Source organism: Maylandia zebra, linkage group LG11 (assembly GCF_041146795.1).
Source record: "Maylandia zebra isolate NMK-2024a linkage group LG11, Mzebra_GT3a, whole genome shotgun sequence".
Lineage (NCBI taxonomy): Eukaryota > Metazoa > Chordata > Actinopteri > Cichliformes > Cichlidae > Maylandia > Maylandia zebra.
Genome location: NC_135177.1, coordinates 23,324,056 through 23,340,157, shown reverse-complemented (window position 1 = coordinate 23,340,157; position 16,102 = coordinate 23,324,056). Strand labels below are relative to the sequence as shown.

At 43.3% G+C, this 16,102-nt stretch overlaps 1 protein-coding gene across 1 annotated transcript; it reads right to left on the bottom strand.

Annotated features, from left to right (window-relative positions):
- Positions 1–3,348: 3,348 nt before the first annotated feature.
- Positions 3,349–15,276, bottom strand: shisa7a (shisa family member 7a). The gene is made up of 6 exons (XM_004541152.5): positions 14,321–15,276; positions 9,766–12,229; positions 8,958–9,112; positions 8,416–8,481; positions 7,942–8,127; positions 3,349–7,736 (listed from the first exon to the last, which is right to left on the bottom strand). Exons 2-6 carry the CDS (start codon positions 10,515–10,517, stop codon positions 6,748–6,750), a joined length of 2,148 nt encoding a protein of 715 aa, XP_004541209.3. The 5' UTR covers positions 10,518–12,229; positions 14,321–15,276; the 3' UTR covers positions 3,349–6,747.
- Positions 15,277–16,102: the final 826 nt, after the last annotated feature.

Genomic DNA, 16,102 nt, shown 5'->3' with positions numbered 1-16,102 from the left:
AGGGCTAGATCCTGAATCCTCCATTAGTTACGCTGAAATAGGTCTAGGCTGCTGGGGGATTTCCATGATGCACCATGAGTGTTTCTCCTTCAGTCACTTTCTTCACTCACTATGTGTTTACACACTCCTCTGCTGGAGGTTTCTTCCTGTTAAAAGTGAGTTTTTCCATCCCATTGTCGCCAAAGCACTTGCTCATAAGGAATTATGTGATTGTTGGGGTTGTCTCTGTATTTTATTGTATTATTGTACCATCTTTACCTTAAAAATATAAAGCATTTTGAGTTAATTGTTGTTGTGATTTGGCACTATATAATTAAAATGTAATGTAATTCAATACAGTCAGCTTGCAGTTTAATAGATCTGCAGCTGTAAGCTTGGCAGAGTCAAATAACTGACTGTATACTGAGTAAATACGTCTTAAAGGCATTTTTTCCCTCTATCTCAACAACAAATCTGCACAACACAGTTCAGTGTTTGATTGCCAACAATAGGTCGGGGGTAACTAAGCTATTTAATAATGTTTAGTAGTTACCAAATCTGTGCAAAACAGTGACTTAGGAAGCACATCCTCAGACTAAATAATCATTTTATTATTCTTTTCAATTGATTCAGTTATCCAAGTCACAAGAGGGGTGAGTAATTTCACGCCTCTCTGGGTTTTAACAGTTTTAACCAGTGTGGTTAAAACTGAGCAAAGAATCTCTTATGATCAGTGTTTGCAGTTTAGATATTAATGTAAATTTATCTAGCTCCTCGTTAACTTCTCATCATTTATAGGAAACAATATATATTTTTTACTGTTTTTACAATGTTTGCTGTTGCAGTGCAGATTAAAACTGAAATGACTCAGGTTGACATATGTCACAGAATACACTACAGTACATAGTGCTACAAAATGCACTGTAGTTAGCTTCAGACATTATTGGATGTGTTTTCAGGTTATCTTTTTCTTGCCATCTTTGTGTATTCGAGATCATCAGGTGTGCTGTGCTGAGATAGAGCTCATATACAGCAAATGTCGTCATGTGAGTACTGTAGAAGTCCGTATTATGACTCAGCTTAGTAAAGAGAATCTATTTTTTAACTCTGCAAGTTTCGATCGCAGTTGCAAAAACCATCAACCGCTGTGAAGAAACTGTCTTTTATGTGAATCTCCCCATCAAAGAGGAAGAAGAGCAAGAGCTGTTGAGTCTGTTGGAGCAGCAAAGCTCATTAGAGTTACCAACCTGAGAAGTCACCAATTAACACCACCTCAGATTAGATCCCACATCAATGGTTCCCAGTGCTGAAGTAGGAAAACCACATCAGCATCAACTCTTTGCGTGAATTAGAGATAAATTGCTCCACAGAAACTACTGCTGAAGGAGAGCAATTAAGAGAATTGCTTGGGACAAGCAACAAGAGGACTGGACATAAAGAACAATGGAAACAGAAAATATCTGTATGAGTAGTTTTCTCACTAAATTTTGAAGGAGTGGAACTATAATTTAAATATCTTTTAAATAGAGTGATTCAGATCACACGTGCAGGCTCTACAAGGTCTGTTTGACCATGAACAGTGATTGGGTGGCCCATGAGATGACCTCTACAGTCATGTGACCTAAAACTAGCTGAGATGCTTTGGAATTAATTGAATGGCACCTGAAAAGCCACCAGTGGGAATGCTTTCAACACCTGCAAAGCCTCCAGGTGATGATCTGAAGCAGACATAGCCAAATGTGAAAAAACTGATAAAGACAAACAGTAGTGACTTTGAAACTTTGAAGATGTAAACAAAATATGAAACATATTTTTGTTTCTTTTCATTCCTGCATACCTAATATGCACATGTAACTGTTTTTGGAAACAGTAAAAATAAAGGAAGAAAAATGAGTGAGTCACAGTGTTCAAACCTTTTCACAGGTACTTGTTTATGGTGTGTTAATATGAGTTTTGAGAGGCGTTGGACAGTTTGGGCAGTGCATTTACTGATATCTACAAACAGTCAGATGATATTATGTTCTGTGTTTTGTTTTTGTCAGTCCCGTGTAAAGCAACAGAAATAGCTTTAAGGGTGAGTTACAGTCTGAGCAAAGCCTTCTTGCACAGCTCATCCTGGAGCCACTGAACCTCCTGGTGGTGAAATGTGCAAACTACGACTCTGACGCATCAGAGGCAGATAGTGCTTAAATCAAACATAATCATTTTTGTGCCCTCTTGTGTAGCCCCTGCAAGAATTATTTCTGTGTCAGCACGGTGGCTGTTATCTGCCCCTTCATACATCTCAGTGCAATAAATGTATTCACAGGAGGTTTTAAATATGAGCTGCGGAGCCCTTGTTTCACCATAGGAATCCAGCACGTCCAGCAGTGATATAACTTTGCAGCCCAGACGATCTCGAGCTGTAAATTATACGAAAACAATTCCACCTTTTTCATTTTATTTAAAAGTGCAGTTGTCCGCTCCCAGTAGCACTGCATAGCCATACTGCAACTTATATAACATCTCACAGGCAGATGATATGGGATTTTATTATACAACCAGTCTGTGTGCTCACTAACCTACTGAACACTAAAAGGGCCTTTTTTTTCCAAATATAGGAGGCGCTTTTAGTTTGACTCCTTATAAAACACCAGTTTGCCTTATGATTACTGTTATGATAACCCATATTTATTAACATACTGATGCTGAGCAAGCCACTGGTGTCAGATCTGGTTATTATCCTAAAAGTTTGACTCACAGATTGTTACAAATCAATAAATAAATACACTTCAGTGACAGAAGCAAGCTTCCATAGCAGTGTTTTATTTCTACTCCACTAGATTTGATCAGGTTACTAGTTACATGCAGATTTTACGTGAGAAACAATAATCTGTCGCAGTTATATAATATATAGTCCAATATTATACTGTAAATATGTCAGAGCAGATATTGTTTATGATAATAACACACTTGACATTTTCATCGTCGGAGACTGTTTTTATATTGCACTATTAAGACGTTCGTGCAGGTAAGAGCTCTGAAAACAACTGAAAAGTAGCTCGTTTATCTAAACTACAGAGCTCATTATTCACACCTTGGCTTAGATATGATTTCATTGTGCACCCAGTGAGCACACACGTCAATGTGATATATTGCTAAGTCTTAAATAGGTTTGAGAAAACAGGCACTCGAGGGTGTTTGTAGGTATTATGAAGTGCTTTGAAATGCAGAGGAACAATGTTTACCTCGGGGATTAATAAAGTATCATTTGAAACCCAAGTGCGATGCTGATAACTCGGTTTACGGTGTTAATGTATTTACAAGGAAACTGAATGCTGCTCATCTTTAACATGTCCCATGCTGAGATGACTGGGAATGGAGTTTTTTTTTTTCTTATGATTTAATGACAAAAGAAAAAGTTGGGAAGCACTTTAAAGTATGGTGCAGGTGAAGTCCTGAATTCACCCAGACAGAAGAGTTGAAAAGACGAGCATTAACGCAAGAAAAGAATCACAGTTTTTTTTCCCACCAACTTTATTATACAAATTCTTTGTAAGTCACTGTCGTATCCAAGGGGATCAATGCATTAAACAATAACAAAAGGGCCGTTTCGAAATTTATAGGCGTCAAAATTAATCCATGAATTGTTTTTTTTCCCCCAATACTGGACACTGTCCCTGTCCGCTTCAGATGGCCATTAAAGAATCCGCACTCTAAATGAATTCATAATGGCTAAAAACACACATCATATTCATTCATTTCCTTCTGAAAAGGAGCTTTTCAGCTTCACTCGGCTGTCTATTCGCTCTCCTCTGTGAAAAAAGTAAATAACCCCTGTGGCCATCTAGGAGGGTGTGACGATAAAAAGACAACAAAATGTTATGAGTTTGGCACTGTACAGATCATTAAATACTAACACAGAATTTTTCTGAATCTTCAAATTAATGCCGAAGAGATCACTTAAAATATTCTGATTGTACTAGCTATACAAAATACAATACTTGCACAAATTAGATTAACCATTTATAAAATTGTGATAATGAGCTTCGATGGATATGGCTTGTGAGATATTACAGACTTTGCTACAGACCTTTTGTGGCTCTATTAAAAAAGTCTAACACTACTGTATGTCACCTGTCCTATTTCCCTGAAAAAGACACTGCACTCAAAGCAATCAGGTTTCCATTAGACGCCTGTTTTGTCTCCAACCTGTGTAATAAACATTCATTCGATACATACATACATTATGGCATCATGGGTTCAGCGTGTACAACCCATTTTTAAGTTACTGGGGCAGGCTGCCGCAGAGGAGATAGCAGACTGTGTGTGATGTTAAAATCACTTCTGGCCGATCCCAAACTCATCTATCCCTCGCCGTCATCTACGCGTACGTTTAGAAGGCTGCAGATTATTCAATACCAGAGTGGAAACCTAAGTAATCACTTAAGATCAAGAAGTCATAAGGCCGATGTCTAGGCACAGTACATACAGCTGGAAAAATGGCCATAAAGGCATCAATGACCCTAAAATCCAGGCATCCTGTAAAAATGCCTCTCAATGAAATGGAGCTGGCATGCATCAAGATTTGGAATGTCTTAAAAACTCGAGTTTATGACCAGATGTATGAAAAACCAACTAGTCGCGAGAATGCTAGTTATCTAAAAACAATAAACACTTAAATCCCACCAAGTAAAAGAACATCACATCGTAAGATAATTGTTAATAATAACCATAACAGTTATAATAATTATTAATAATAACACTCCATCATATTCATAACAACTACATTTAGCACTGTGTGTAGGAAGATTGTCCAAATGTGTTTCTGTTTATCAGCATTTCATCTCTGTAGCTTTTCCACATGACTGAACACAAAGAAAAAGAAAAAAGAAAAGAAAGCCGGTGCAAGTTCGTTCTTTGATCGGCGTTATTACCGACGATTTCTGTTTAAAAAAAGCAAAAGAAAAAAGAAAATCCTCTCTCAGTATAATACCTTCCATTGATTGGTCACACGTTCAGCCGTGCTTGTACAGAATGTAAACCTTGAGGACACGATACAAAGTGTGCTTGTATCTGGTGCAAATATCAGGGGCTAGATTTGTGCAAAGTTTAGTCTCTGATTCTCGTTGAACTGTGCTTAAATTTCTCTTGTTTTTTTGTACACATTAATACTTAATACATCATGACAATATCAACACAAAATCAATAGAAAGAGATAGCATTTTATATGGACCACAGATATCACATACTACAGTATATAGGATAGCCCTTAGTATTGAAAAGCGTTGTTATTGATGAAGATTTTTTTTTTTCCGTTTCTGTTTTTTTTTTTTCATACTGGCTGAAGTGCGTTATGATACAGCAAGGTCTTTGTCTTGAAGATGGGAAGGGCTTCCTAACCATCCGAGTCTCTTGTATGGCACACTGGAGCCGCTCAGGAGAGGACCTCAGGTCGCCCTCGCTCTTGACTCTGAGGGTTTCGGCTTGCTCTGAAGCCAATCCTTCTGTCTGTACAAAATGTTGCTGACTTTTTAATAACTTGTCACCTGGTGATAATAATTAAATGGTGATTGTCAGACCAGCTTCCTGTGTGGGATTTTCTTTGTATCTCCATAAATGGCTTGTAAGGACAGTTGTGTAAGTGCAACCTCTGCGTCATGGTCTATCGTTTGTGCTCTGTGGAGAAGCCTCTGCTCTTCGTTAGAGCGAGTTGCCTCTTTATTGGTAAACTGAACACATACGTCTGTTCTTTTATCTCTTGATTTTGTATGTGTATGTCAAGAATTTTTGGAACGCCGTGACTGATGGCTCTATAATATTTGGTAGCCCGTTGTTTTTATTTTTTTCAAACAGGTAGGTCCTGATCTATAGATGAAAACATTGAGAAAAACTCACCCATAATCTTATATCAGCTTACGCTCCCGTAGTGTAACAGTAATGAGATTGTGAGTTCCTCTGGAGGTTTAATCTAAGGTCACATGGAAAAGTAGGCAACCCATGGAATCAGATCAGTAATGTGGATACGTCCTCAGTTCCTGTCGGGTGGTGGCGTTGTGTCAGACTGCTGCGTGTCGCTCAGAAACAGAGCCCGTCTTGTCCTCTAGGTTATACAGGAAGCAAGAAAGAAAAAATCAGTTCTGTCTCACTAAGTCAGCACGAGGTCGGTGCAGAAGAGTTCAACAGGCGCACAGTTCATCATTCAGCCTCGTCCGGTCCACCGGGCTCCTCATCTGAGAGTCAGTTTAATAAATTTTCGTCGGTGAGGACCGAGCGGAGTGGCAGTCCAGGTAGTTGGCTCAGTTCTTTGAAATTCTGTGACAGGATATTCCACACAGGCCTCCGCTTCCTTTACCCTGTTTTTTCATTAATATCATCTGGTTTCCTATCTAATATGGCTCCTGAGTACTTTTTGAAAAAAATATATAAAAACTAAAGTATGAACGGCATTTCTGTTGGTTTTATTTCACCCTCCCAGTCAGTCCTTCTACAAGTAATGGCACCTCTGTATATGGCAATGCGGCAAATTCAGATACAAAATATGGCTGATGTAGGCTATCACATAACTGGAACAGATGTCCCCTACCTAATTTTTAGTTTTTATAAGTAAGTCATATTTAAGCTATTTAATTACAAGATAACACTAATTTGAATAGCCTAAACACATTATACTGTTACAATACTTTATACTTCTAGTTGTATTTCTTGTAGCTGAATGTCTAATAGTTAAATGCAGAAGGGTGATATATTCCTGTCCCTTTAATCTAAACTCTACATTAGGCACTGACCTCACACCGTCACCTCATTTTTACTCCCCGTCCTGATCCCCTGACTGCCTCCTCCCCCGCTCCCTGCTGACCCCCCACCGCCCCCTCCGGGAATGAAATGTAGCTGCTCAATTGTGTTCTGCCGTTTTGCTGCGAAAGCCATCCTCCGGGCGCTGTGGCCTCCTAGTGTTCCCGTTCCCATGACTACTCCGGTTCCGGGCCCCTCCCCAGCCCAGCCCATGCCCCCGCTCATGTGCCCCGTCATAGGCGTGGTCCTCTCCTGCTCCCGTCCGGACGTGGGATGAGAGTTCATCTTGATCATGTGGTGCCGGTCGAGGGAAGGCGTTGCACAGACGTTCTGCTGGGACTGGGCCTTCTGCTGGCGAGGCAGGGTGGGGACGATCCCGCTTCCCGTGTGGGCGTACGGATCTACAACACCCATCCCACCAACGCCCATCCTCTCCTCCAAATGGTCTGGGGACATGAGCAGCCGTTCCTGTCTCTCCTGTCTCTCCTGCCTGTCCTGCCTGTCCTGTCTCTCCTGCCTGTCCTGCCTGTCCTGTCTGTCCTGTCTGTCCTGGGTCTTCCTGGTGAGCGTCTGCGTGTTGGAGTTCTTATTGGAGGCAGCCATGGCTTTGTAGTACTGGTGTTGCTGGTTCTTGGAGAGCCGGGACAGAGTCCCGGTGTTTCCAGGGACATCACCCATGTTGAGCAGCTGGTCGGTGGACTTAACTTTTCTCGGAGGCTTGGAGAGAGTGTCGTAGTTGGGGTTGTGCTGGGGCTCTGGGGGATCCAAAGGGTAAGGATTGGGAGTGGGTGAAGCAGGCATGCCAGAAGGTGGCGGTGGGATCCAGGGCCGAGCCGCATGTCTGGGGAGGGTCCCTCGCCCGCTGAGGGTGTAGTCTCCACCCCAGTGGAGGTGGTGCTGAGACGACTGCAGGGCCGGCTGGGCTGTGTGAGGCCGGCGCTTGGTGGTGCAGTACCCAGATGAGTACTCGTCAAGACCTTTCTCTGCAAGCCAAACAAAAGTTCTCTGAATTGTTTATCACCACAGTAAATAGCATGAGCACATAATGATGCATCGTGCATTTCACAGCACCCGTGTCAAGAGTGTCGCTCTGCTTCAGCACTTACGAAACAGCTGCAGAAAAAGCAGCATAAGGGGAGCGCAGCTTAGACGGAACATGTCTCATTCCTGGAAAAGCGCGATACTCACCGAGCCGTTTGAGTGAGGAGTATCTGTTGAGCTCAGGCTTGGTGGCGCTCTCGTACGAGGGCGGCAGCTGGGCCAGGTTGTGCAGGGAGTGGTGGAAGGAAGGCTGCGATTTGGTGTTGTTGTGCTTACTGGAGAGCAGGGTGCCTCCAGCTGCCAGCTGAGCATTGTTCATCCGAGGTGTGCGTTCTGCAGAGACCAAAGGGAGAAGACGACGGTGTGTTAAATGAGATTTGCTCCTCTGGATATAGCGCGATGCACATAGCAGAGTGTGAATCTTCTAACATTCACTGAAAGCGACAGATTTGAACTTGCTTTCAGCACTAACACAAGCAACCAAAAATATGATAATCATTATTATTGTTGAAATGAATGAGTCTACTTTTGAGCTCCAAACGAAGCTGAATGAAGTAAATGAAGCATCCAAGTGATTACATGCAATTTACATGGGAGCCCGGCTTTCATCAGCTGCCTTACCGATAGTTGCAGTGTGCTTGGGACTGGAGCCTGATGAGTGGATGAAATTGTGTTGCAAATTGCCCACTGTAAGTGAAAAGAACATGAAGTAATCAGCTCACAAAATGGATGTCAGGCAGTTGAGCGGTGTCTTCAACTAAAAGGAATAAGGAAACTTTACGTGCGTATCTACCTAAATCAATTCATTTTCACATGATCACATAAGCACCCATCTCCACATTCTTGTGCAATTAACTACTTTAATATTGAAGTGGAGAATTAGAGACACAGAGGACCCCAAAAGAATCATTTATAAATGACCATGGCCCTCGCAGAGAAATTACCGAGGTTAAAGATTCATTTTTTAGCACATCACTACTGAAAATTCTTAATTTATTCTCTCTCATAAAGACATCTTGATGGAGGAACACAGAAAAAAAAAGCTGCATCCATTTACAGACGTGACGAGCACAAAGTGCCTCTGCATAAAGAGAGGATGCTGTTACAAAAGTGCACCTCTGATCGTGCTATTCACTAACGCGCTACGAGCCCTAGACTCTCACATCTGTTGTCTTTGCTGGGCAGCCCGGGGGCGTAGAGATTTTTCGGCGGTCTCCCCAGTGTCCCCTGGCCATCTCCTACAGCCAGAGCCACGCTGTTGTTTCTCTCATCCTGCTGGACTGGGCTCGACTGGTGCCGCAACATGTCCACCAGAGCTCTAAAGATGCCATAAAAAAAGCAATAAAGGAAACATGAGATAAAAATGGCAACAGGGTATAGGCACTAAATTCTTCCTCCCATGAATGCTGTTTTTGGATTGCAAATAAGCAACATATCAGCCATCTATGTGAGGATGAATGCTTAAATATAAATAAATGTGAATGTTAATCTTGTGGTCGGACATTAGGGTTTACACCGGTTATAATCACCAGTTAACTGTGCGGTTAATTTAAGTACAATGATGAATAAATATGGAAAATGTGAAACCAAAATAACATGCAGGGCTTCCCTGAGGGGATCAACCAACACTTCGTTTTGGTCTACAACTGTCATCTTCCATGACTGATGCAACTAGTAAAAACACCAAAAGACCCATCTTTATTGCCAAGACGACGGCCCATATATGAGATAAGAAAGCCAAGAGGAAATCAAAACAGCCACGATTTCCGCAGCAGTCACTCGATGAAGATCAAATATGTTTCAGCTGATGACTAATAACATTTTTCTGGGCCCAGAATGATGAATGTAGGCCATTTATGGAGTCCTGAAAACCTAATTTCATTACAATATTCATACATCAAAATGAAGTACTGAATTCAGCAATGAGGTGTGATGAAATTAAAAAAAAAAACAAAAACGTGTAAGCCTCACCTGGGCATGTTCAGGTCCCTTTGGTTGGCTTCCTGTTGCACCTTGTTGAAGACCACCTTGATGCCTACTGCGACAGCCACCATAAACACAACCACGCCACCGATGACAAAGCCCGTGTTGTGGCTCTGCTGCTTCAGTGGATCAAAGTCTGGGTCACCTAAGTCATCTGGTGTAATCATGGGCTCCGTCTGTGGCTTGGCCCAGTCCGGAGAGTCGTAGTTGTTACAGTTGTCCTGGTCCAGTTGGCGACTTCGGTCTGGACAGCAGAAGCGGTAGTGGCAGGTTCCGCAGCAATAGATGAATGTGTCCTTGGAACAGTTGAAAGCGCTGTCAAAGTGTCCCATTACATCGTAATATCCTCTGCATCCATCCACCCATACATCCATTACAGGTGCCACCTGGGCTGCACCTAGAGGAGGTGCGAGGGCCTCTGCTGAAGTTACATTCTTGGGGAACATTACCTGGGGCAGGGGTCTCGGAGGAGTCTCTAGAACTTCCTCTGCGGTTTCTGGGAGCGTTTCTGGAGTTTTTGTCCTTCCTTGGAGAGCAGCTGGCCTGAGGTTGGCCTGGATGGCGAGGAGTATGAGCGAGGAGCTGGAACCAGTGTCGGGCTCCTCCGTGAACGGTCTCCCTGATCGGTCTAGGTGCTGAGGAGGTGGGGACGGAGAGGCCTCCACGACGGTAGCAAGAGGGGCAGTGAGGAGGGAGAGGAGGGAGACAGCGAGGACTCGGAGATTGGTGGTGGGCGGCATTTTTACATGACTAAGACATCTATTTTTTTTTTATTGAGTCAATGCAGTTGCAACGGTGTATCCACTTCTGCAGTTTAACCCACTAAATTGGCATGTGATGCATTCAGCATGTACTGGGTACTGGAGTTTCATTCACTAATGCTGGCTGATGAAATCTGAAATTTTTTGTGTTGTTCGTATTTATAAGGTGTTATAATAATAGAAAAGGTCGGGAACAATAAAAATAAAAAAACTGTACAAACAGTATCAAAATGTTTTTGTAAGTTTCAATAATTGGTGATAATGGTATTAAAATGTTTTTAATTTCCTGTTAGAAGGGAGCTCTGAAAGTGTAATGACTTCATCTCTTGCCCTCTAAAAACCCCTCTCGATTCGAGAACACTCAAATGGATGCAGTTTTGTAAAAAGCACAGATTGAAAACAATCTTCATGCTTTTAGTCCTTAATGCCTCATCCTACATGCCCTACTGAACAAAAGAACAAACATCTCATTTACTACCAGGGGTGAAATTACGCTTTGCAACCACAAAGTTAGGAGCAAGTATTTTTAATAGAATATGGCATTCCTGTACATTCCTGCGCTGATGGCACTTAAAGAATAGACTATGGCCAGTTTTTTGTTAAATGTAAACAAGTTTATCTGTTCTCTTCATTCCTTTTACAGCCTGGCACTACGTACATTCAGAAATGGCACTTGTTTAACCTGTAAGCAAATCCTTTCTGGGGGGGGAAAAAAAGGAAAAAGATATTAAATCTATTTTGTTTTTATATATTCGGCACTTTTTGCCATAGTAAACAATTAAATGGAAATAAATGACTGCACCACTGATAAATACTGTCCATTAGTGTGGCCTAGTTTCTATAGAGTACCGCATTATCTCCACGTTAGCCTGTTCTCGGCACCCATCACATCTATAGATACACTGTGTACTTTATCTCAGTCTTTTCTATGGCTGGATTATTGTGCTCAGTACTCGCCTGGCACGGACCGTTACTGTGACTGGGCTGTGGGTGATAATGAGAATGGCTCTGGTTAAGTGCTAGAAGACCGCAAGCACTGAAAATTGGGAGTAATCATAAAGCAAAGAAACGACTCCCAGCCTGTAAAATACATTGCACAAATGAGGCAAATGTCATGATTTTAAGTGCTCTGCCTTCAGCTTGTAGGCACAAAATGTTGCCCGTGTCACTCAACTGTGTCGCTAATTAGATATGAAGTGAATGGCACATTGCTTCTCCGTGTGACATGTCTCTCTAAGTAAAATTATTCCTGATTTGTCTCCGATGTTGAAAGAATATCACTTTTGTGGAGAAATATGTAAATGTGTGAAGTTATTGTGTTGGAGGTGTTGGCAATAATAGACAGAGGCAGATCTGTCTCCCACAGAAATTATAATTATATGTAATTATCAAAATGTCCCTATCTGTAGCAGAGAATGTAGGCACAGATGGGGGAGACAGAATGCTGAAATCACCGAGGGCTCCACTTGTTTCAGTTACATGCTCCTCTAACCTTGTGAGGAGAGTTCAGTGGAGGAAAAATGAGAAACACGAAGCACAGCAGCTCTCCCACTGACTAATGTTCCAAAGGAGTTCTCCGGGTGATTTTTTTCCCCCCCCTTCTTGTCGTTTCTAAGCGTTCTGCTTGATTTCCACAACTGTCTTCGGGTTTACGTACGGACAAATCTGGAAAATCGTTGGCCAAATGTCCACTGCAATACAAATGAGAGACATTAGATTAGAAAGCAGCTCTGCAACCTCTTCTCCACACTTACTGACCCTCTTTGTGAGTGTGTGTGATCATTTTGGGTACACACACGCACACCACAGTTATTTTTATTAAATGCGCTATGTGCATCGTGGAAAGCTGCAAGTGTGTGTGCGTGTGTTTTAGTGTGCCTGTTTGGTTGCAGGAGGAACACTCTCCTGAAAAGCCAGTGATAGAGAACGGGAGCAGAGGGATAAATGCTGGGTAGGGATTTAAATGAGCAAAGAGACTGTGGCGAGCGGGAAGAGCCAGAGGTATAGATGCAGAGACGACCATGAGTGGGAGGGCGGTGTGTGGGTGGCACAGAATCAAGTACATTTCTCCCAGCACTTACCAATACAACACATCACACAAACAGCACCACCAAACAGATCTGCAAACACAGTCCATGCCACACGCAAGAGGAGAAGAGAAGTGCTAATCAGAACTGCAAATCAACCGCTGTTGGAAGAGTAAGAGGGAAAGAATGTGAAACAGTAAAGAAACCCTTTACTGTGCGAGTGTGTACATGCATGCATGTGAGAGAATAAAGCTGGCATTCTGTAAACCCCCTCGTAGTCGGTCTCTGCCTCTCTCCTTTATTCCTCTTGCTCCCCTCCTTTTCCTCTTTCTGCCTTTCTCTCTTTCTCAGATTCTGTGCGTGGGTTGAGGCAGCTAACTCTCTCAGAATAGCACTGCAGCTCTGTCTGTGTGTGAGTGAAAGAGGCAGTGAAAGAGAAGGGAGGTAGAATCCAATCTACACCCATTAGCCAAACCAGATTTCAAAGTCACATCTGCACGTCTCCTTCTCAACACGATGACACTTGATGCCTCGCACCGTCATCCGCCAACGCTGCCCAACTCTCCCGTCACCGTAATGTCTGTGCTCTGCTCTCAATCATTCCACTTCATGAGGATTTTTTGACCAAATCCTTAAACCGCTCCTGCTAAACGTGCATATGCAGATGCCCAACATTGAAATTTTCACCCTGAATGTATTTAAACTACAGAAGACTGATCCATGGCAAAAAAACAAAAACAATCCCCCCTGCTATTATTCATAAATCTGGTCCTCTAGATGTCTGTATAGTGTGGTGCTGAAGCAATGCAGCAGAGAGGGAGGGAGAGAGGAAGAACTGTACCAAAGGGGTGAAAGGCACACATTCACATGTGTGAGGAAGCAGCCCTGACTTGCATGGCCACAGGAGGGAGGACAACTCAATCACTTACAACTCCAAATTCCTAGATTTGTCAGTGTGTCAAAGCAAACGAACCTTGGGGCCTCTTTCACTGCAGGAGCTGTGCAAACGGCTGGGCATGCAATCATTTCAACAGGTGTTTGTTGAAAAAAATCAAACAAAATGGCCCCTTTTTTTTCCTCTAGACGTGCTGTTGCAAAACGCACTGTGGTGTGAATCCTTTAGGGGGAGGGGGGAGAAATCGCGCAAACAAGTCGTGTGTTGCGTGTGCGCAAAAAGACGTCTAATTGCAGCGAAAGCCGCGCGGAGCAGCGGCTGCTTTTGGTCTCACCGGCGAATATATGCTGCGCATTTACTTTGCATCAGACGAACGGATGTGGACAGACTCCTCAGACTACACTACATCCTTCATTGTGTTAATAAGTTGCAACTTGCAACAAACAAGCATGCGGGTTATGGACATGACTTGCATCTATCAGTAGGCTAAGAGTGCGTGGGTGTATCCGTGCCGGTGTGTGTGTAGTCCGGCTGGATGAGTCGGTGTGTGCGTGTGATATCAGTGTTCTTAATACCAATATGGTTATAATGTCGCAGTTTGCTGCCACTTGTCGATTAAAGTGATTAAGAGGTGGGGGAAAAGAGGTGTTCGCGGAATAAAGCCCGCAGATGTTTTGTGTGGCGCAGATTTCATTCAAATGTTTTTGTTTGACAGCCTCCAGGTCAGCGGATGCGTCTAAACTGATGCCAAACTCAATTTTCATGCACGCACAAACACACAGAGCACTTATCAATCAGCTTTGATTGCAATTCCGTAATTGGCGTTGCATTAATAAAAGGTGCATAATGTCGTGCCTTACCTGTGCGCTGCTCTGGGGGGTTTGATGCTGAAGAGGAGCGCTGGAAGAGCCTGCGCACTGTATCTCAGCGGTTTCTCAGATGGCAGCCTGTTATTGTAGCAGAAGATGGTGAACTGTTGCTGGATGCGCCACTTATTTTAATTGCCCGTGTGTTTTAGAAGTGCAGCAAATCTCGATCGCGCTTGTTGTGTCTCCATCAGGCTATTGATAATCCATCATGACGGCGGAAAGACGAAGGGGGGGGGGACGCGAGCGGGAGAGGAGGGGAGAGAGAGTCGGTGAACAACGAGATGTTCTGAGATTTTCTGATACATGTGACAAAGCACTTCATCTACACACTACGTCGGAAATTTCCGCCTGGTGTGCGGCACAAGTTAGCCTGCAGAGTAACTATCCCGGACAGCACGCAAAGTAGCCGGATTCGCATGTCAGGTGCGCAAAAATGTGAAGCTTTTCACCAACAAAATATCCGCCAGGCTCACTTTCTCCATCTAGAAACTGACTAAGACTGGTTCAGTTAATCGTCTCCACGCGATAGCCTATAGGTTACACCGCCTAAACTGCGACTGGCCTCACGGAGGTCCACCAGTGGGGGGGGGGGGGGGACGCTGTGATTGGCCGATCAGACAGGCGCTGATGAGACTCCGCGCTCCGCTCGGCGCTGATGGTCAATAGGCCCATTCAACTGGTGGCGTTCATCTTTACTCTCCTCCATTTAATTTCCATCTTTAGTTGCGCGCCCCTGAAGGCCTGCATACGTTTTACTGGCTCTGATAAAAATAATAAATAAACATAAACGGGGAAAAAAATGTCGACCAGGGATTTGACTGATGTTCTTCCCGAAGAAGTAAAAAAAAAAATATAACGAATGAAAATAAGAATGTATAAAAGCTTCTCCGAAAAAACGGAAGAAAACTTGCAAAATTTAAAGCAGCCGGTAAAGTGAGGGGAAGATCCAAAGTGTGTTTGTGTACGTGTGTGAGAGAGAAAGAGAGAGAGAGAGAAGAGAGACACAGACATGGTTGCCACAGCAACTGTGTCATTATGTTGGTGGCAATTATGAAAGCGATGAAAACGGGGAAGGGGAGAGGATTGGCGCAAAAGCCTTAACACTGAAGCGTGAACGAAACTGTCAATTAGACTCAAACCTACACTGACAAGTCTTGATTTCTGTGAGTGTAGGACGAGCCGGGCAGGTGGAAATCCAGAGAAGAAAAAGAGGATAGTTGGATGAGAGGTAACGGTAGGTTTGCAAGTGTTTGCGCCGTCTTACAAACCTCGCGATCCTCTGAGATCACCACCACGCATGAATGAAACCGGGTTTAGGGTTGATCCCCCGACGATTATCCTCCAAATAAATGAAATCACTGACTGCACATCAGGCCTACAGGATGAGTCACGCACTTATGTGACAGAAACACCAGCATGCATTCATATTACATCTGACCCAGACTACATATGGTGGTTGCTGGAGTACTTTTCTATGCTGTGGTGTGCTGGGGGAGCAGCACAGCAAAGGAGGACTCATCCAGGCTGGAGAAACTGATCAGGAAGGCTGGCTCTGTGGTCGGCATGAAGCTGGACACTCTGGTGACAGTGGCAGAGAAAAGGACATTAAAGAAACTGCTGGACATTATGGACAATGCCAGGCATCCTCTGCACACGGCCATAAACAATCAGAAGAGTCTGTTCAGTGACAGGTTGCTTCTCCCCAAGACAAGAACTAACAGACTTAAAAACTCCTTTGTCCCACACGCCATCAGACTGTTTAACTCCTCTCTG

What these genes read in the sequence shown, in the direction of transcription:
- shisa7a (XM_004541152.5), bottom strand. Translation starts at nt 10,517, where the DNA reads ATGCCGCCCACCACCAATCTCCGAGTCCTCGCTGTCTCCCTCCTCTCC. An exon ending in AGGGACCTGAACATGCCCAG is followed by an intron (nt 9,113 to 9,765) that starts GTGAGGCTTACA and finishes TGGCATCTTTAG; the next exon opens with AGCTCTGGTGGACATGTTGC. An exon ending in GCCCAGCAAAGACAACAGAT is followed by an intron (nt 8,482 to 8,957) that starts GTGAGAGTCTAG and finishes TTTCACTTACAG; the next exon opens with TGGGCAATTTGCAACACAAT.